Raw genomic sequence first — 22782 nt, 5'->3', positions numbered from 1 at the left:
GGCAGAGCGGATTGAGTTTCTCCTGATCCGAAGTTGTAAATGGAGAAAGATAGAAGGCCTCAAGTACAATTGGGACTTGGGACGTTGGTGGGGACCTTAGGCAGATAGCCTGGTCTAGTGTGCAGGAACGCTTTGACCATTCCAGGTGCTAATTCCAAACACAAAGGAGCAACTGAAAGTGCTTGAAGATCTCCTATTCTTTTAAGAGATGAAATAGCCAGTAGAAATATGGTGTCTTTAAGGGTGAGGAATTTCTCTGAAACTTCCTCTAGTGGTTTGAAGGGAGCCTTAGCTAACCTTTCAGTCCCACTTTATATTACGTGGCCTTAACTACTATGTACTTACATTTAAATTAATCATTTGATACAATGCACTTATTGTGTACATACATGTTTCTACATTGTTACTTATATTTTAAAAACACCTGCATGTAATTACATCTGTAATTAATTTCTGTAATTACATTTATAATTACACTGTTGACCCATCCCTTAACCCTTACCCCTACCCTTAAACCTACCCATACCACCAGAGCTTCCCCTAACCTTACCCATATCACACCTCAGTAGCAGCGAAGTGTTTTGCAATTCAATATGAACCCAATAAGTACATTGTACTTATTTTTTGATGTAAGTACATAGTAGTTAAGGCCACTTAATATAAAGTGGGACCAACCTTTCTAATACCGCGGCCAAGTCCCAGGCCTCAGCCTCAGAGTACCACGGAGGAAGCAATATAAAAAGGATTCTCGACCTACCGAGGAATCCCCCAGAGGAGCATGGCTGAAATGGCTGCATACAGCTTCTGGAGTGGAGTATGGTCCCCACAACCTCAGTTGGGAGACCAGCATCTATGAGCCTGGCCCCCTCAGAGGCCAGGCCCACAGTCTCCATAGTTTTGGGCGTGGATGAATTATTCATGCCACCCGCTTGAGACAGGAGGTCCTGCCTGAGAGGAAGCTCCATCAGGGAGCCATCTAGAAGTGACACTAGGTCTGAGAACCATATTTTGGTTGGCCAGTACAGGGCTATCAATATTAGACTGACCCCTTCCTGGCGTACTTTCTCCAGAACTCGGCCAAGTCTGTACCACGGCATCCAGACCCAATGGTGCTGGATGAGATAGAGAGAACCACAGTGGACACTGGGTTGATTCCCCTGAAGCAAATAGGTCGATTTCAGCTCGACCGAAGTTTTCCAAAGTGAGCTCCACCACCTCAGGGTGGAGTCTCCATTCCCCGGGCCTCGGCCCCTGCCTCGACAGGGCGTCTGCTCCCACACTTTGATGCCCTCAGGTCTGGGAGGAAGTATTTTACTGCAAGAAATACAGCCATCATTTCCAGCCAATTTATGTGCCAGGAACTCTGATGGTCCTCCTAGAGACCCTGAGCTGAGCGACCACTCATGATCGCCCCCCAGCCCGTGAGGGAAGCATCCGTCATAAGCATTACGCGACGATGAGAAGTCCCCAACACGGGTCCTGGGACAGGAACGAAGGCTTTTTCCACATGACCAGAGCATGAAGGCATCAACACGTGACTTTGATCATGCGAAAAGGATTTCCCCTCTGAGAAAACCCCTTGGTCCTATAACCACTGTAAGGGTCTCATGTGCAGAAGGCCAAAGGTTATCACATTGGACGCAGCTGCCATGAGACCCAACAGTCTTTGAAACTGTTTGACAGTGAGTGAATGGCCTAGTTTCACCCCATTCACGGCATTGAGAATGGAACTCACACGAGCAGGAGACAGATGTGCCTGCATCGTGGTGGAGTCCCAAACTACCCCTAAGTAGATGGTAATTTGAGCTGGAACCAGCACACTTTTCTTGGCATTGAGCCTCAGCACAAGCCTCTTCATGTGTGACAGAACAGCATCTCGATGTTGAACTGCCAGATGTTCTGTTTAAGCTATAATCAACCAGTCGTCGATATAGTTCAGTACGCAGATGCCCTGGAGTCTCAGTGGAGCCAGAGCTGCATCCACGCATTTCGTAAATGTGCAGGGTGATAAGTCGGAAGGGAAGAACCCTGTACAGGTAAGCTTTGCCCCCGAATGCAAACCTGAGGAACTTCCCGTGTTGAGGATGGATGGATACATGAAAGTAAGCATCTTTCAGGTCTATCACAACAAACCAGTCCTCGGACCTGATCTGTTGGATAACCCTCCATCCTTCTTTGGAACAATGAAGCATTGGTTGTAAAACTCTGACAGCTTGCTGGTAGGAGAACCCCTTATATAGCTCCTTTTTGCAAGAGCGTCATAAACTCCTGTTCCATTACCAGAGACTGCTCGGGGGCCACCACTGTTGGAAGGACCCCATTAAACTGGGGCAGGTGAGACCTGATTTTGTAACCCTTTTCTATTGTGAGCAGCACCCATTTTGAAATATTTGGGAGAAGTTTCCATTCTGCCAGAAAATTTACTAAGGGAACCAGTCTCTCGAGACTGGCCTCTGGTGTTTTTTGAGCACTTGACTCGGTGCCCTGAAGCGGCGAACCGGTAAGGAACAGCCGAATCAAGTGATGACCGGCCCTCCTCGGAGGGTCGGTGGAGACCGCTGCGCCCTGAAGCACACTGGGTGGCAGGGTTAGCAGAACGGCCCCCTGAGGGCGCCAAAGAGAGATGGGTACCAAGTATTTTAATACCCAACTCTCTCTGGAGGGGGCTGCCCTCCAATGTCCCGCGCCACTGGCGTCAGGACCTCCTCGAAGCCTTCTTGGTGATAATAACAGTCCGCAGATCGGTCTTACCCCACAAAGACTTCAGCTGTGTCGCCTGTCCCTGTCCCCAAGCCTTCTGCGGGGGAGCACGGGTGGCGACACTTTCTTTGGATGAACGGTCAGACCAGTGCCCTGAAATGGCGAACCGGTAGGGAACATCTGAACTGACTGCTCTACAACCCTCCTCTTTCTTGGAGGAACACTGGAAGCCACTGCGCCCTGAAGCACACGAGGTGGCGGGGTTGGCTCTTTAACGGTCTCCTTTATTTTCTTTTAAATTCCTCAGAATTTAATGTATTCAATATTTCATTTAATCCTCAAATTAAATGCAGCCAGTTCTTATATATATATATATATATATATATATATATTTTTTTTTTTTTTTGAACAGGCTGAATGTATTTAGAATACAAAAAAGAATTATAGCTGGTAATAATTCGCAAGGTATTTTAGGGAAAGAGAGAAAGGGAAACTCCCGTCTACTAAGATCCCTCAATATATAAATACATATATATATATATATATAATTACGGACACGTGATCTATGCACAGCCTCGGCAAATGCGAGACCCGAGCCGTATATTCATTCTTGCAAACTTAATCTACGCGTTGCCTCGGCAACGCAAGATCCGAACTATATTCTTTAATGAAAACTCAATCCACGTGCTGCTTCGGCAAGCGTGAGATCCGAGCCTTGCGTTTAGACTTTTATTCCCTCGAGAATAAAGCCAACAGGGGTGGAGCTACAAAACTCCACTTGTAAAAATGTTTCATGTAAAAATAGCAGATACTTTAAATTTAGATTTGTATACTTCTTTGTGTGTGTACATGTGTGTGTGTGTGTGTGTGTGTGGTTTTTTTTGTGTACAAAATGAGCTGGCCCAGATCCGGCACAGTTCTGGAGCAGATCCAGAACAGATCTAGACCATATTTGGCCCATATTTGGGCCAAATCACCTTAAAGGAATCTGCATCTGTTCCGGAGCTGGCCCAGATCTGGCATGGTACTGGAGCAGGTGCAGAACAGATCTGGAGCAGATTTTGCCCACAATCTCCTTAAAGGTATCCGCAGAACAGACAACTGTGGCATATATGGTGACTGCTAATATAGGGTGAGATAACGAGGGTAATTGCTGGCAGGTATGGGTGATGGAGGAGTGTTCGCAGGTGGTGAGCAGGGAGGATTTTGGGAAGTGTAATGCTGAGGAGGCAGGCATGGTGAATGGAGCTGGTGACATTATTCTCCCCTCCCAGAAGGCGCGACCTCATGCAAAAAGGGATTCCAGTCAGAGTGGGTGTCCTGGATAAGTGACAGGTGGTTGACTTGAGATACCTCCAGGATGGCACCGGTAACACAGGAAGGTAATGGCTGTTCAGGAAGCCATGATGATGGTAACGGTAGTGCAGGGCCCCATGGCAGTACAGGCGGCTCAGGAGCCCAGGGAGGTGCCGGCAGTTTAGGGAACCAGGGTGGTGCTGGTTTAAGAAGCCAGGCTGGAGACTCAGAGGTCACTGGTCACTTAGGGACATGAGCGCTGCATCGTCACGAAAGTTTAAGCCTTACCAATTGAAATGTTCAAGCAAGAAGATGCGAAGAAATCTGTGTCTCAGAAATCTGTGTCTCAGAAATCTGTGTCTCAGAAATCTGTGTCTCAGACTGTTACAGACAGAAAGGTAGGAGACAACAGGGATGCAAACAGATGGAGGTTTATTGACAAACAGCAGGGTAGACACAGGAATACAGGTTCGTGGAAAGTGGATGGTTGCAGTTTGGTAGGCTGGAGAGACAGTAGGAGATGGTAGGTGAACTCACACATAGAAGATATCACACGGACACTGGGTAAACACGCTGGAGTAGAACAACTTGGAAGTCTTGGGAACAAACATGGAAAGTCCTTTGTACAAACGAGAACGGAGAGTGAACTGAGGTGAGTGGAGTGCTTAATTAGGGCTGTGGTGATGAGTGGATGATGATAGGTGACAGGTGTGTGTGAGCACAGAGTGGAGGAGCGAGTGTAGGTGTGGGCCAGGGAGGATTATGGGAAATGGAGTCCATAGCAGACGGGAACTGAGACACAGACAGCACACAAATACTGAACTGAGCTCTTTCACGTCTTTTCTTACACTTGAAAATGCCTGTATTGGTGAGTATCTTCATAAACATATTCAGTTATGTCTTAAGTGAACATAATGTAATGACTGAGACAAATCAGACACAATTATTTGTTAGTTCACCAATAGTTTTAAGCTCACTCTGGGATCCGACTGTCCCCATCCCCCGAGAAGTTCTCAGTTACCAATTTTATTGCACCAATAAATGCCCCATGGAGAGCAGAGAAGAGACACACAAAAATGTGCATTTTTCCTGCATTATCCACACATAACACAGACTCTCTTGCATTAATGTATAGACAGACTGTTCTATGAATGAACAGGCACAATCCCAGGAAATGAAATATTATCCATTATTACTGTTGCTGTATTACAATCATTGTATTCACGTATTTATGTGTATGTTTATGATGCATTTAAGGTAACTTCAATCATGCCATGTTTAGTGTCTATGCGTTTGTAGCGGGAAGATTTAAATGCTTGGGTATGCGGTTTGTCCATACCTGCGCAACACATCAGTATTACAAGAATCTTTAATAGTTCTTATTAAAAAAACTCAACTTGTTAATCTTTCTTGGTCGTAAAAGCCCTGACAGGAGGGGTGCGTGGTCACCCGGAAATACAGCACCTTCATTGGCTGCATCAACCTTTAGAGGTTGGACTTTGACCAGAGGTTAAAAGCTAGACAGCAATGCCACTCCCTCTCTTTCCTTGCGTTTTGGACGACTAAACTGAACCCTTTTTGCCGCAGGCCTAGGCCGCCCTCGGCCTACAACCCAGCCATGTGCTCATCATCCAACATAGAAAAGACTGGCAACAACTTTGGACTGAATCCTCAAGATCTCTCCTCAGATGGCAGAGCCGATGCTCCTCAGCCTAAAGGCATCTTGCAAGTATCGTACATTTGAACACTAAATAGCAATTTAGTATTGATGTTTAAAACTTACCTTTGTCAGCAAAGGTGTTTTATTACTGAGGAAACTGATGATTCTTTTCCAGATTGTCTTTGACTTTTCCTATAGCTCTAGTAACAGTACCTCCTCCGGTTCAACTCTATCATTACTCATTCTGACCTACGTATGTGTGTGACCCTTTGTGTATGTTATGTTATGTGTTTGTTAGTTTAGTTATGTGTTTGTGAGTTAGTTAATAAAAATTGTGCACGATACATGTTTGGTTCTGACTCTGTCTGCTAATAAGTTGCCTCTTAAGTGATTTAGATCCCGATTTAGATACGGTGCAATAAGAATGTTATTTTTCCATGACCTGGAAATTAACATTTCTTAGAATTAATAAACAATCAACACTGAGTGTTTACTGGACGAACAGGTTAATTGATTGTAATATTAATCTTAATGTAGCTACATCCAGTTAATCCGATTAACGGATTTACATATTCATAATTAATCATAATTAATAATCATAATGAGTTATGAATAATTATTAATATTTCCCCTTTGAGTTAATTTCGCTACAATAAACAGTTGAGAAAGAAACGCATGTGTATCAGTATATTGGATCCGTGCATTAGTTCTTAAAGTGACAGCAGCCTAATAAACCTGCTGCCCTCTGTGTCCATAATGTTAAACAACAAAAGACAAAGAAACATCACTCACTGCTTTAATAAGGATTAAACTGTTTAATTTATACAGTGAAGACTATGCAGCGTTATTTTGCATTTGATTACTTTATTACAGTTACACTTTACCAGTTTCATGGCTGATAAAAAATATTCATGACTGGTATTAAAAATATTTATTGGCAGGTGTGGCAAAAAGTTAGTTTTAGGCCATGATTGTGACCATGACTGTATATGTTAAATCAGATTGACAGGTGCAGATGTGGCATGATGATGATGATGATCTGTCTGAGAGTTTATTCTGATGGTCAATCTGACTGTGTTCTTATTTCAGAACCTCATGATGGTTCTGAGACGTTTGATTTTAAGAGCTCATGCACACACACACACTTCCTGACAACATGTACTGAACAGCTGCAGTCTTCATATCACAATATTATCACTTTATCCAAACTATATCTTGTACATTCCAAATAAATCTGTCCATTTTAAATTTAATAAGGAAGCTTGTAAATTAATTAATGATTAACATCATCTAAATGTTTTGAAGAACTGGTTTTCTGTGGTTCTTCTACTTAAAGAGGTGGCTAAACACTTCCTTCACGGTTTTCACGTACACCTCATCACATGGAGGTTTTCTTGCACTGCCGGGCTGCAGGAACTTGCAGATTTTTGGTAAGGCCTTCATTCTTTCCTGGAACGCCTGTGAAACAAATAAAAGGTTTTTAAAAAATCATAATCATAATGTTGAAAAAAAAAAAAATTATTAGGCTGATCAAAGGAATTATCGGTTTGATTCATGGACTGAATTGTTCAGGCAACACACAGCTTCACTAAACTGAACCAGATTACTCTCTCACTCCCTACTGTATATCCGACAATCAGTACTGTTTTTATTATTGGTATTGAATATAAACTTGAATATTTAATGAAACTTAACATCACTCTATTCTGACTGTTTGTTCATACACCGATGTTTAAAGATACGGACATGTTCACAAAAAGAGTTTTCTGGTCTGTGTGGGAAAGTGTGGAACAGCACCTGGATTTTGGGAAAGGTTGACAGTATTGTAGGGAATAACTCCTGCAGCATCAGAGTGGTCTCCAGAAGGTGAACGTCAGCGCGGCTCAACTGGTTTCCCACCAGGAAATGAGAGTTTGCAAGACCCTAAAAGAGTCATATCAGAAATTGCATGATTTCATTTATTCATTGTGGAGAATCATGCTTCATAATGGGAGGAATGAAAAGTCAGAGCTATCAGTACCTTTTCAAACACAGGCAGGAAGCGCTCTTTTGCTTTTTGCTCTATATCACTGAGCTGTTTCTGCTTGTCTTCAGGTGGCTTAATAGCCCACAGCATTTAAGATTCATTAGATCGAGGGTACCCTCTGAATACATGTCAATCCTTCAAGACAAAATCCAGTGATAATTAATTAGGTGTGGTGGAAACACAAGGCTACTTGTTCACTGGAATCGTATTTAAAATAACTGATTACCGGGGCCTAGTTTCACAACAGTTACTAAAGAAATTCATTAAAAGTTGGTTCTTACAAAGCCCGTTCTTTAAGGTCTTAGGTTGTATTTTCCAGCGATGTAATTCAAGATAGCCTTTGTCTGCACAATCTGCATCCCATCTATTTCAACCAAAGGCACCTGCTGAAACATCAGGGCTCCATCTGCAGTAAACATAGGAATCACATTAATATATAGATTCATAAAACAAGAAGAGATGATTGATGATGTATAGTCAACATACCATTCAGCAGTTTATTAAATTAAATGCTCCTATTTGTTCTTAAACACCTCCTCAAACTGTGAACACAACACCAAAATAAAGTCAAGGCAAATGACATTACAATGCACACATTAAATTTCTTAAAGTTTTGTGCTTGTCATATTAATATACAAACATTTTTTTACACATCCTCAGGAAAAGTTACATGTATGTGAAGAGTAAATTCCTTTCTACTTTTGTTCTTTTCTTTTTTGTGTAGATTCGGAACTTTTCTAGACTTTATGCAACAAACCTCGACTCCAGCTGCGGCCAAAAGCCATCGGATGGACTCCATTTTCCCTCTTCCATTGAAGTAATGCAACACAACTTTCCCAGACATTTTCACTAAATAAAGCGACACTTCTAAACTCTTTGCTATGCAACAGTGTGTGCACTGTGTAGTGTGTTTTGTATTGACTATTCAGGGTGTTTTGTACTTCGTGGGTGGTGCTAAATGGGCATCAGGACAAAAGGCACAAACTTTCACCTACCGTCCTGCTAACACACTCATCTACACAAATAATCTTGTGAATACAAATGCTGATATCAATAATCCCACTCGAGTTATTGAGTAAATATATTATTACACCGTTTCCTGGAACAGTTTTCTACAGCTTAAGCTTTTCAGACAAGCGTCTGCTGATCGAATGAATGAAAAATAAAGTAAAAATCTTGAGCACCAATGGTAAAACGTGCATGTATAGACTAATTTAGATTTAAAAAATGCTACGTCATCCTAGTTTATGACATTAAACAGTACTATCGCAAGCCAGTTTTCTAATTTATAACTCTGACTCGTAAAAATACAGCTGTAACTATCGAAAATATTTGTACACTGCAAAAAATGCTTTTCTTATTTAATATTTTTGTCTTGTTTCCAGTTTAAATATCTAACAATTCTTAAATCCAGATTACTAGATAAGTAAAATGACATAAGATATTTTTTCTTGTTTTCTGGAAAAAAAAATCAAAATGTAGTAAGTTTTTGATTAAAATGAGCAAAATTATCTGCCAATGGGAAAAGAAAAATAATCTTGTTTCTGTTTGAAATCTTGTTTCTTGTTCCACTTGCAGATGTTCCTCTACTGGTTCTGGAGCATTGGAGTATAAATCCACTGCAATCCTCCGCTGAACCAGAGTAAGGACTGCTGGGACCATGGGACTGGCGATGACAGGCGGTGATGAAGAGGTGAATGGTGTGGCAGTGGGCATGACGGCTGGCAATGTGAGCATACAATGGAGGGAGTCCACAATCTCCTGGAACAGATCTGGGTTTGTTGTGCTCATCTTTACTCGCAGATGTTATGATCTAGTCCTCTGTAATGGAACTAGACTTGAGAGAGAGAAGCAGATGCCAATTTAACCGTTTTTGAGCGATATGCAGGGGGAAAGCACAACAGGTGAGTATCAGATGCAGATGCAAACACAATGGAATGAGATATAACGGGTAACTTGTGTCTTTCAGGTGGATTCCAGGTTGTAGAACAAACAATGAAAAAACATGGAGAAACATGGGTTTTGTGGTCAGATGAAACTAAAAAAAGAGCTTCTTGGCAGCAAACCCACCAGATGGGTTTGGTGCACACAGGGATAAAAAGTACACCACACTGCTGGATCTTTGAAATTATGGGCCTATTTTTCTGCCAGAGGTCCTGGACATCATGTTCAGATAAATGGCATCATGGATTCTATCAGATAAAAAAAAAAAAAAAAAAATCAAAACCTGAACATCTTTGCTAGAAATCTTATAATGGGGCATGGTTGGATCTTCCATCAGGACAATGATCCAAAGCAAACATCAAAATGAACACAAAAATGGGTCACTGAGCATAAAATTAATCTTCTGCCATTACCAACCCAGTCCCTGACCTGAACCCTAAAGAAAACTGAAGAGGAGAAGCACCAACATAGACCTGGGAATCTGAAGGATTTGGAGAGATTCTGTATGGAGGAATGGTCTCTGATCTCCAAACTCATCAGGCATTATAGGAGGATACTCAACACTTTTATCTTGGCAAAAGGAGGTTGCAAAAAGTATTGAATAAAAGGGTGCCATTAATTGTGGCCAACATGTATTAGGGTGTACTCACACTAGGCACAGTTGCCTTGAACCGATCCCGAGCGCGATTGTCCCCCGTCCCCACTCCCCCGCTGGCCTTCACTCCATTAACGTTCCAGGCTGGAGCACGCTTACGTCATATATGCTGCAACTTTTTGAATGGAAGAATACAGGAAGTAATGCACAGATACTGCCTAATATATTTATCATTTATGCCGTGCAGCGATTTTCACTTGTACATATCAAAGGATTATTACAGCAGCTGACATTAATGGAGCAGCTTTACTCGCAAACTACAATTTCTGTTCATCAATAAGGTGAGAATCAGACCCGTTATAAACTCGAACACACTCGAATTAATTACATGAATCAATAGTATCAGAGTAGTACTATCAGTACTATCAGTGTACTATCAGAGTAGTAATAAAGACGTTTGCCGTCGTAATGACGACAGTTGCGCACACAAAAGTAGTAGCCGTTCCGTGCTCAGGCACGGTTTGCGCTCACACTACATGCGAACCATGCTCGAGCCCAACCGAACCATGCTCTGGCCCACCTCTTCCAAGCGGGCCATGGCCGGCTAAACGAACCGCACCAGGGCACCAGAACGGAGCACTCAAAACTGTCAAACGAACCGGGCTTTGAGGTGTCAAACTTGCTCCTGCCTAGTGTGAGTACACCCTTAGTGAAAAACATTTACTTCATAAAGAAATTTCTGGCTGGCCAGCTGACTGCTAACATTTTTATGAATTTTAAAAATGCAATGTTGTGAGAATGTGAACATGAACGACACTTGGGACAGTTAACAGGCCAGCGCTGCATCGTCTCAAAAGTTTAAGCATTGCCAATTGAAATATTCAAGCACAAGAAGATGCGAAAGGGAACTTAATTCGTTAATCACTGTGTGGGAAGTTTTCTGTGCGCAAACATCTGAAGCGTGCGCCCAGAAATCCATGTCTCAGACAGCACGCAAATACTGAATTGAGCTCTTTCACGTCTTCTTGCACTTAAAAAAAATGCTTGTATTGGTGAGTATCTTCATAAACATATTCAGTTATGTCTTAAGTGAACATAAACAGCTGAGAAAGAAAACATATGTGTATATTGGATCCGTGCATTAGTTCTTAAAGTGACAGCAGCCTAAAAAACCTGCTGCCATCTGTGTCCTTAATATTAATCAAACAACAAAAGACAAATAAAAATCATTTACTTATTTTGATTTAATAACTTTGTAACTTTATTAAGGATTAAACTGTTTAATTTATACAGTGAAGACTGTGCAGTGTTATTTTACATTTGATTACTTTATTAAATTTTTTTCATGGCTGGTAAAAAATATTTATGGCAGTTAAATTTTCTTAAGTCATCAGCCATTGGCAGGTGTGGCAAAAAGTTAGTTTTAAGTTCTGATTGTGACCATGACTATATGTTAAATTAGATTGACACGTGCAGATGTGGCATGATGATGATAATCTGTCTGAGAGTTTATTCTGATGGTCAATCTGACTGTGTTCTTATTTCAGAACCTCTTGGTGGTTTTGCAACTTTTGATCTTCTAAGAGCTCATGGATAGACAGACAGACACACACACACTTCCTGACAACATGTACTGAACAGCTGCAATCTTCATATCACAATTTTGTCACTTTATTCAAACTGCATCTTGTACATTCCAAATATATCTGTCCATTTTAGTTTTAATAAGGACACTTGTAAATTAATTAGTGATTAACATAATTGAAATGTTTTGAAGAATTGGTTTTCTGTGGTCCTTCTACTTAAAGAGGTGGCTAAACACTTCCTTCACGGTTTTCATCAAATTCTCATCAGGCGGAGATTTTCTTGCACTGCCGGGCTGCAGGAACTTGCTGATTCTTGGTAAAGCCTTCATTCTTTCCTGAAACGCCTGAGAAACAAATGAATGGTTATATGAAATTCATAATCATATTGCTAAAAAAGAAAAAAAAAAATTATTAGGCTGATCAAAGGAATTATCGGTTTGATTCATGGACTGAATTGGTCAGGCAACACACAGCTTCACTAAACTGAACCAGATTACTCTCTCACTCCCTACTGTATATCCGACAATCAGAACTGTGTTTTTATTTGTATTGAATATGAGTTTGAATGTTTAATAAAACTTAATATCACTCTATTCTGACTGTTTGTTTGTACACCAATGTTTAAAGAGTTTTTGTAATAAATTGTAATAGCCTACTAAAAGGGGTTCAAGTGCGTAGCAGAGGAATTACTGAAAGTAGCCCTCTTCCTGCCTGATTTGCGTACAACTTCGCAAGATCGGGTGTGCACATGGGTCACGTGATTCTAAAGAAGTGTGAAACTTTATGGACATCGGGCCATTGGTGGCGCTGATTTAAAGGTGAAAAAAACACTAAATTTCCATGATAAATGTATTATTTTTCTTCCGCCGTAAAACTGGTTGTGCAGACCAAACCGTAAGGCCGATTGGACACTTGGTGGCACTATAACACTATAACTATGTGACAGTTAGTCCGATTGATGTGAAAATTGGCATGCAGTGTCTTGATCCAAGGAGCCATTACTGTCTCTGAGGACATTGGCGTATCTCGAAAAATATGGCCACCATTGGCCAAAGAATCTTGAGCACCAATTAGACAAGGTTAACGGAGGCCGATCGGAAAACAAAACTCGTTGGGCATGTTCGGCACATGGGCCCAGAGGTCTGTAAGAAATTTGAAAGAAATCATCTACTAGATGGCGCCATGTGGTGTTTCACACTTCCACACAATATGCATATCATTTGATAGATCTCCTCATACTGAACAACTGCTGTCAATCAAATAGTTCATTAAATATTCATGATTATGTCCAAAACCTACTTTTACAAACTAGTCCTAGGTTTTTCACCCAGTCAAAACCCAGTGCAGAAATGCAGAAATGTTCTCTGGACTCTGAATATCAATGATTATTAAAAAAAAAAAAAAAAAGTAGAAATTTTGATTCTCAGTCGCTAAGGGGCACTAAAACGTTTGAAATGGGAAGGGCCACTTTTACTAAAATGGCTATAACTCTTGAATGGAATGAGATATTTTCACCAAACTTGGTATACATGTGTATGGGCTCAATCTTTGCACTGATTGAGCACTTGGTGAAGTTTGAGCACCTTTTAGACAAGGTTAAGGTTAACGGAATGAAAATCAGTATGGGTCATCATCGGCACGATGCCCTGACCAGCCAGTGCCACCTAGTAGTAAAATTAAATTTTCAAATGCTTATAACTTTGGGTGTGGTAGACTTATTTTCACAGGACTCATGTCCTTAGACACTTGAATCCTTGCCGAGTCCAATGATACCAAACATGCTAGGTTTCAGTTTATGGTTTGTGCAACTGTGATTTAGCGCTTAAAAAAATGTTTGATAATTCAAACCGTTAGTTTGATCAAGACAATACCAGCGTAGGAAATACGGAACCATAGCTCATTAATGTTATTGCCCAATAAAAGTCGCCCATGGGTCATTTTTTATGCTCATTTTTTATGCTTCTCCTATTTGGCACCTAAACTGTGGAACAATCTTCCTAGCATTGTTCGGGATGCAGACACACTCTGTCAGTTTAAATCTAGACTAAAAACGCATCTCTTTAACCTGGCATACACATAACACATTATCAATTTATATTTTCAAATCCGTTAAAGGATTATTAGGCTGCATAAATTAGGTCAGCCGGAACCGGGAACACTTCCTATAACACCAGATGTACTCGTTACATCAGAAAAAGAATGGCATCTACGCTAATATTAGTCTTTCTGTTTATCCCGAGGTTTACCGTAGTCAACCGGATTCGGGCCGTATCCAGATGAGACTGAGGACCGGTGCCATAACACGACCACAACGCAGCCCTGTCAGCAGAGATCGAGTCGACTAGATCATCCATTGTGAAGACATCATCGACACGACAGCCAGTGCCACAGTTCCTCAAAATTATAATCACGATTATTAACTACGTTTATTCTATCAAAAAGAGTAATGTAATTATGGCTATTTTGCAAGTTCTTTACCAACCTACAATTCACCCAAAAGGCCTGTAGGTGGCACAACGACTTAATTTAACCAACTATGATAACTTCGTTAGATGGTAAATCAATACAAAACATGGTTTTGGTGAGCGCTTTGTAATATGTATTCACATTAGATTTTAAAGCAACAAAATTCGTTTGCAATAAGACAAACCAGATTCAAATTGCCCGGCAAATTTGTAAAGCAAAGAACAATCATTTCTAGCTGATCAACATTATGAAAACTGGTGAAACCTTTAGGAACTTCAAAAGATAAAACAGCGAAACTCCTAATATTACTTCCAATATTTCCAAATTATGTTCATTTTCATAGAGTGGGCCAATATCGTGACGATTATTTAAAATCAATCGGGAGAAGCAGATATCGTTATCGTGATTAAAATACGATTAATCGTGCAACCCTAATTTAATTTAATTTGACTTGACATTTGATATTCAACAGTATTCTTGACATTTATTCAATAGTGCTTTTGATCTGCCTGCATTGACACTATTCTTTAAAAGGAAAATTATATACCAATTATCAATGTAAAGCTGCTTTGACACAATCTGCATTGTAAAAAGCGCTATATAAATAAGGGTGACTTGACTTGACTTGACTATAAATTCAAAACGTAATGAGATATTTTCACCAAATTTGACAAACATATGTATGGACAAACCACAAAAAAAACTGGTGAAGATTGGGCAATAGATGGCGCTATAACTGTCTAAAAACCTTTAAAAAATATTTTTCCTTAGTAAATTGCCTGTATTGGCTGTAAATTGTCTTTTCCATCTATGATCTAAGTGCTTACATGCTTGCTAAATAAAATATAATACTTTTTTATGAGCTTAAAAGCCTTAAAGTGCTTGAACCCTGATAATGGTGTAACGAATGTAGCGGTTCGTACAGTTATTAATTAATTTATGGATGAAATATGAATATAATAATTCATAAGGTTATGAATAAATTATGATTCATATATCAACCCAACGGGGAATTAAACATATATTGTGAATCAATTACAACGAATTATAATCAATTACATATATGATTAGTTCTGGTTTAATAATTATCTAGAGAAACTGTTCGTTTGTCCAGCAAACTAAGTCCCTCACAGAATATTATAAACAGAGTTATTTTCTGGCCATGAAAATAACTAAAGCATAAAGCGATCGAAAAACGTTAAAGTGACTTGGTTTTCAGCTGAAAGAACAAACAGAACAATCGAGCATGAATAACGTTTTCTATATGCAAACTACGAATACAGAGGTTATACATCTAAATATACAAGAAAATACACACCTATGTACAAGAATAGAAGTAGAGAAGGAAAGAGAGAAGGCAAGTAGCAAACTCACAACCAGTCCTAAGCCAGCACGGAAATCAGTTTCATCATCTAAGATTGAGAAACGGCAGTATACTTGCATTGGTTGCGTGTGTCGAATTTCAGGTTAGCGCTGGTGCAGTTCGTTGGCTTCCTCCGTTCAGCGGGAAGGTTTGAACTGAGGACGAGAGTGAGTTTCGCTGGAAGATGGCGATCCCGAAGCTGAGCGCGGTGGCAGCGCGTGGTCACCGGAGAGGTCCGGGAAAAACGTGCACGAGATGCTCGTGAGACAATCGGGAGAGAGCACAAGAGATTGTGCGTCTTTGCTTTTATGACAGATAAGCCGACACACCTCCTTGAGGTGGGGTAGCCAATAACATGGGTGCAAAGTTGGCGGGAAAGCTTTCCCTTTGTTTTTGTCTTGCAAACTCATTTGCATGATTTACAAGGTTGGATTAGTGTTCATTTTCCTTCGAAGTACTATTAAAAATAGTACAATGCATTTGTCAGCAGTGTGACATACATTATGGAATAAATCAGATGAACAGCTTTCAAAAGAATCTAGACTTGACATATAAACGAAACATGTAGAAGAAGTTATGGTTTACAGACAAAATTACATTAATAGGAATGAAACTAGAATGGCTACAGTCATTTAAACTCTAAAATCTAAACACTAGGAAGCATATATGCACTTAAAATATAGCGGGTACACTTTGGCACAGTCATATCTTGAGAATAACTGTACATACCATCTCTAGGCATGTTTGTATATGTGTGTGTGTCTGTGTGTGTGTGTGGGGTGTGTGTGTGGAATTTGTCTGGTCAGTCTCTGGCGCTGAGTTTCTTGCCCACAACCGGGGGTTGATCCTTTGATGTTCCAAAAGCTAGGAAATTGGGTCCACTGTCTTACCTCGCCCAGGCCACAAAGATGTCAAATGGGCTCATCTTTGCAGACTGGTCGGAGCCGACTTAGTGATTAACGAACACAGTTCATCAGGTTAAAAGCATTCTGAAAACTCCAAAGTTTATTGATTGTCCTGATACATGTGCATATGCTACAGACCCCCCTTCGGCCAACAAAGTCCCTGTGCGGACTTCGTTGGACGGTAACCAAGTTCGATGGCACATGGATCCGGATGGTCACGCAGCAGGTGGTTCCTACTCGTCCTTGAGGAGGGGCAGATAGGCACCTGTCCATGGACTCTTGCATCCCTTTGATCCCTTGGGATAGGATGAAGGCCAGACCCAGGGCGAGTGCATACTTGATTGCCATGGAGAAGCAACGGACTGTGTTGGCAGCGGTCCAAGCGTGGGCTCTAGGTGAGCTGGTCAGGACAGGCAGTCGTGAAAGTGCTTGGCGGGCTGCATCGATGGGAGTACTGTCACTTAGCTGGGACCCCCCTTTGTCAATCCTCAGTTCCAGTCCTGGATCTAAGGTGTGATGGTGATTCCTGGAGGAGGATGGGATTTCCAGTTCTGACTGGTCCTCTTTGCTTGAGAGACAGTACACTGCCAGATGGCTGCGGTGAAGGATGGAACCCAGGGGTACCTGGATCCACTTACTTGGATTGGGCAGGCTGACACGAGTGGCGGTGTTGTGCTGATGGTAGGTTAGGGTGGCAGCATGAGTGGGGGTGTGGACGAGCAGTGTCCCGATGACTTGGGTGCGAAGCTTGGCCTTGGCAGGGCAGCGTGTGTTGCTGGTCATGGGCTGCAACCGGCCCCTTCCTTCAGTGTGGTTTCTGAGGAAGAGCTGGTTAGGGGAGAAGTACGGAAAGTCTTTGGTGAAACTACGCCTGCAAAAGTGGGGAGCCAGGCACAGCCGTGGGTTGCTGTTGTGGTAGGCTACCACATCTGAGGTGTGTTTCTCGGCAGGGGTGTTACATTGCCACCACCTGACATTGACCATGTCTTTGGGTCTGCCAGTAGCAAAGTCCAGCACAGTTTGTGTGGGATACTGAGGAATCCTATTCATAGCCACTCTGTCCATAGAGAAGCTAACTTCTCGCAGCAGGTCTGTCAACAAAGCTATAACCAGCTGATTCTGGGCAAAGTCATTCTGGAGGACTGTAAACAGTTGCTTCCTTGAGTTAGCCGTTTGGATCAGCAGGAAACTGTGAGTATAGAGAACCACCACAATACCTTTCCGGGATTTGCAGGTGGTTTGCAGGGTTTGGCTCTGTGTTGCGAGTTGTTCTCTCAGCTGTAGGCGGAGCTTGTTGCGATGCTGATGGGTGGAGTAGGCTGTGATGAGACTCGAGTCTCCTGGTTGGTACAGGTGCAGTGGCACCTGCCGTGCCATCAGTAGTTCCGTGGGGAACACCTGAGTTGACTCCTGTATGGTGTCTGTGATGGCCATGAGCATCAGAGGAGGTTTTACAGTCCAGTCTTTCTGGTCGACTGACCGTGGAAACGTGACTCCTCTGCGTTGCAGTGGAGCTCTGTGCTTTGGGTTTACAGTTTGGACTTGACAGCAAACCTGACATTCTCTGACATACTCTGCCACATCTTCCTGCATGCTGGGCCAGTACGCCACTTGTTTCAAAGTCTCATAAATAGTTCTGGTGCCCTGGTGTTTGGCACATGGTGTGTCGTGGGTGTATATCCGTTCACCCCCCTTTTGGCCCTGTGGCAGTACAAGCTTTGGGGCTGTGAGGACATCAGGGACATACATTAGAAAGTTTACTCCCACACGTAGCATGTGGTTGGTCTTATGTAGTCGTTTGTGGCCAGGGGCCGTCGTGGGACCAGATGCCGTGAACGGGAGGTTGGAGGGGTATGAGTGGTGGTGCAAAACATTTCGCCTGGAAGTGTTGGCAAGTTTGGTTGTTAGTGGCAGTGGCAGTAAGGCGGGAAATGTTGCAGGAACAGTCCGCTGGCCGCGGGTTGTTGTTGCCACACTAAGGGTGGGTGAATGGGGTGGGTGTGACCATAGCTTGTTATGCAGGGTGCCAGTCTTGGCAAGGGCATTAGTTTGGTCGTTCACGCCTTTGCCACACAATGGTTGCTTTAAGCGTCTTTTCACCTTTTCCCCGTAAGTGATCGTGTCGTGTGTTTGGGTGATGTCATCACGTGTTTGGAACATGTGTTGATGTTTCACCGGCATGTTGTGTTTAGTTTTGGAACCAGTCTGTTTCCAGCTCGGAAGATGGCATGTGAAACCACGGCTGGCATAGTGTGAGTCTGTGCACATGAGTTCTCTGATGTTATGGACAGAGGAGACTTGAAGGATTATGAGGGTAGCTGCTGCTTCACCATACTGACATGACTGGGGACCCCATCTGCTGTTCTTTCGGTGGCAGGGTTGGTTGTTTAACCATCGTACCCCTGCACTTGCCTGTAGGATGCCCTCATGGATGTCGAATTGTCCATCGACGTAGGCTGTGGGTATTCTTTGGCACGCATTCTCTTTGAGGTACCTGTGACAGGTTGGTTGCTGTTGTTGGGGTACCTTTATCTTAAGTGTCAACGCTGGTGTGCTGTTATAGCAGTTTTGGCAGGCAGCTGAATCTCCGCTCCGTGCAGACTTGTGCTTTCTGGCACGACGTGGCAGTGGCACTTGCTGGTTTGACATCCTGAAGTCAATGGTGGGTTGCCACTTGTTGTCTGGTTTGACAATGGACCAGATGGGGACTGAATAGGTGCTGTTGCATGGGCAGATAACACCTTTTCCTTCTGTTGAATGAACAAACTCCCGCACTGGTTCATGTGGGGCGATGTGACCTTTGTACTGCCTGATGAAGGTGGCAGGAGCATTTGGGTGCGTTGCACCCTGCACTGTGTGAAGTTTAGTGAGACCACAGCATAAAAAGTCTTTGTCAAATGTCCCTCTGAATTTGTTCAAGACGTTTCTGAGTCTTTGACAGTCTGCGTCATTCTTTAGGGCACTTGCATCTTTCTGGATCTGTTGGCGTTTAGGCTCAAACCTTGGGAATGGCTCTGTTGTTGTGGTGTTAGCTGTCAGGTTGGCTGTCAGAGGTGCAGCGCCTTTTTGAGTTTCACAGGCAGGCTGGTCAGAGACTGTGGGTACTGCAAGGTGTTTGTCCTCCATCAGCTCCGTTCTGCGCACCTGTGTTGTGGGTACCAGTTTGATGGGAGTGATGGAGATGCTCTTGAAGGATGCCGTGAAACTTGTGTTGCTTAAGCTTCCTTCTGGGGCCATGGCAGCTGGTATTAAGTTAATGACTGTTAACCTGAGTTCAAAGTCATAGGGGCCGTGGTCCATTATCCATTCTAGATGGTAGGCTTTGGGAATGCTGATGTCTGTGACCATGCATTCGTTGAGCCAACCGTGGACTACATAGGATGACACTTCAGTTAGGGGTGTGGCTTTTAGAGTGAGTCCAAGTTCCACGCCTTCAGGTGAAAGTGTGAAGGATGCTGGCATGTGGCTTAGGGTTTGACCACATTGCCTGTTGAGCCAAACAGCACCCCCTTTGGTGTAAGGTGGTACTACAGTTTCCTGTGTGTGGAGCCAAACAGCACCCCCTTTGGTGTAAGGTGGTACTACAGTTTCCTGTATGTGGATCAGGATGCAGACCTCTTGGGTGGTCTGGCCTGACAGGAAGTTGGCAGTGTTGACAGGAACAACAGGAAGCTGTACAGTCATTGGGGCCCACAACAACTCATTTGCACGGTCCGTGTGAGCATTAGAGTGCATCAGGAGGTCTGGAAGGACCAGGAAGTGATGGGTTGAATGCCGGTGGTTCCATTTGAAGTTCAAAACACAGATGTACTTGACAGTCATCATGGTTGGCAGACGAAAGTCTAGTGGAAAGTGTGTTTGCTTGTTGACAAATGGGAGGTCCGGTGTCCCTTCACTGAGAGCACTTAACAGCGTGTGGCTGAAGGCTGAGTTGTCTGCCCACAGTGTGAGAATAATATCTGTTGTAGTTACATCATTCAGCTGTGAGTCTGTCGTGGCCTTGGAGCAGAGGGAGTTACAGTCTATGGTGAGTTGAAGTACGCCGGGTAGCGAACTTGAACTGTGCTCTGAGACGGGGTTCCCGCGGTTAGCTGGGAGATTTCCTGCGACCTCTGTGACCTGACCGTCTGGCTCAGGTGGTCTGGGTGACTGGGAAGGCAGAAGTTCACACACTTGAGCCCAGATTTTCAGCGGTCTGGCATTCAATAAGGGCTCAAAACAGTCTAGCAGGTCTTTGTGGGTGAAACAGAGAAACGTGTCCATTTGCGCTACGCACACAGGAGGTACCAGGCTCACTCGACCAATGGTGTGGTGCGTGGGAGCTGTGTGTTCAAGATGGACCTCATTTGGACTGTGCGACTGCACATTCAGCTCACATCTTTGTGACTTGAGAGTCTGATTTTGTCTTTCAGCTTCATTTCTCAGTCTTTCAAAAAGGTAAGGACAGGTTTCTGGGCAGTGATCGGAGCCTGGATAACTGGTTGGATTTTCTACAGTCCCTTTAGACGCAGTTCTCTGCTTGGCTTGAGCTTCGTTGACCAAGTCTCGCAGCTGCTGAATAGACATGCTGCGTGAGCAGGCCAAGGCTGCCAGATGATCACTCACCGCAGGGTGCAGCTCTCGGAGAAGCAGAGTGTTGAAGATGAAATCTTCCTCCATTGCTGGCTGACCACGTGCTCTGAAGTAGGCCATTTGCAGTCGGCTGTAGCAAGTGTATGGGTTTTTCAGTCTGCCCCGTTTTAGGTCCATGGCAGCAGGGAGCCCTTGATCTGATGCAGGGTCAGAAAGCTTTTGGATCAGAGCCTGTCGCAGGTGCTGGCAGTTGGATGTGACAGCTCCCGGCAAAGTTTCTTGGCCGCTGGACGTTTTGGGCAGTGGACTTTTAACCCCATTTGGAATTAGGGCTTCTTGACTGGTTAGGGGAAACTCTGTGATGTGTGTTTCCCCTCCCATGCCACTTTTCAGTTCTCTGTAACCAGTGTCAAGTTCATTCACATAGTCTCTTTGTTGTTTCGGAGCCATAACTCCTTTCTGGGCCTGTTTGAGATGATTTTCACAGGTCAGGGATTTGGTGTGTCTGTCTTTCGGCTTAGTCTCTGCTTTGGCTAGGGGAGCTTCGCTGTGTTGGAGTTTTTCAGTCAGTTCTCTACGCTCCACCTCCAGGTGGAGCTCTGCAAGGGCTTTTTGAAGTCTTTGCAGCTCCTCCTGTAGCTCAGGTTTGGATTCATCCGCTGTCCAACGCTGGTCCTGGGTCTCGGACGAGTCGCTGATCGTGGTGACGATGAATCTGGGCCTGATTCCTCCGAGCATCCTCCGCCTGGAGCTTGAGGATTGTGGGCGATGGTTTGGATGACTTTCGCCCATTCTTTGTAGCTCGGCGTCGGACCGTGGGACATCAGTCGATTCAGGTTGTCGTCCAGCTGCTCGTTGCTTAGGTGCTGGGGATTCACAGCGTCGTTGGGACAGGAACGTGCTGGTCAAGGAGCCCAACCAGGTCCTGAGTCGGTCCCCGTGGGTGCTGGGGCTGGCTGCTCTGAACACGTTAGCTTGCTGTTGGCGAGAGAAAGACAGCACAAACAGAACCAATGCAAGCACGCGCAGAACTAACGACTTATAATAATGCATGATTATATAATTCTTTGGTTTGGTTCCAGTTAACTGGTGCAGACAGTTAGTGGAATGTAGGCTAGACACTTAATTGTCGATAGCCAAAAGGACCACGCGGGTCAATTTGTGTGGGTGAGTGCCGGATTTAAACAAAGAATTTGACAGGCGGTAGCCCTAAGAGTCCTTTGATGACTCTCGCTGCTCGGTCGTCTATCTATTACTCAGTTTTCCGTGATGGCTCTCACAGGCTCTGCTTTTACATGAACTGAAAGAAACAAACACAGTAGAAAAGCAAAACAGAACAGGGTGGATGCAATTAAATGAGAAATAGAGCAGTAACAAATAGAAAGGAATAAAAATAGAATAAATAAACTAAAACAGAAGGGCTAGAGGGGAGAAGTGAAACTTAAACTTCCTATTCCAGCTGGGTTTATGACAGTGTCAGGCGAGTGCACTGTTGTGTCATAAAACCTAGAGGGATGGTATGGCTCAAGAGTATAAGGGTTGGCCCGCACCTGAATAATCAAAGAATATGTAATATTCTGTGGCTTTCAATTAGGTGAAGTGACTGTATGTCACTAATTTAGGCCTGGGTGAATTGTGGGTGCTCAGACAAGAACTCAATGGCAGGCAA

The 22782-nt window shown here is 43.3% G+C and overlaps 1 protein-coding gene and 1 pseudogene across 5 annotated transcripts in view; both read right to left on the bottom strand.

Annotated features, from left to right (window-relative positions):
* LOC125277527 (glutathione S-transferase A2-like) overlaps nucleotides 1-22782 on the bottom strand; it is an 88199-nt gene that overhangs the window by 18037 nt on the left and 47380 nt on the right. For 3 of the 5 annotated variants that reach the window (XM_048205943.1, XM_048205944.1, XM_048205942.1), the window contains exon 6: nucleotides 11871-12151. In XM_048205943.1, coding sequence (XP_048061900.1) covers nucleotides 12020-12151 — 132 coding nt within the window. In that variant the 3' untranslated portion in view covers nucleotides 11871-12019. Of the gene's footprint in view, nucleotides 1-9752; nucleotides 9875-11870; nucleotides 12152-22782 lie in introns of those variants that run through there. The other 2 variants (XR_007186914.1, XR_007186915.1) reach the window with 1 other exon arrangement.
* LOC125277531 lies at nucleotides 6452-8526 on the bottom strand (annotated as a pseudogene).

The sequence above is a fragment of the Megalobrama amblycephala genome, linkage group LG10 (genome assembly GCF_018812025.1).
Source record: "Megalobrama amblycephala isolate DHTTF-2021 linkage group LG10, ASM1881202v1, whole genome shotgun sequence".
NCBI lineage: Eukaryota > Metazoa > Chordata > Actinopteri > Cypriniformes > Xenocyprididae > Megalobrama > Megalobrama amblycephala.
This window is presented reverse-complemented; position numbering and strand designations above follow the sequence as displayed.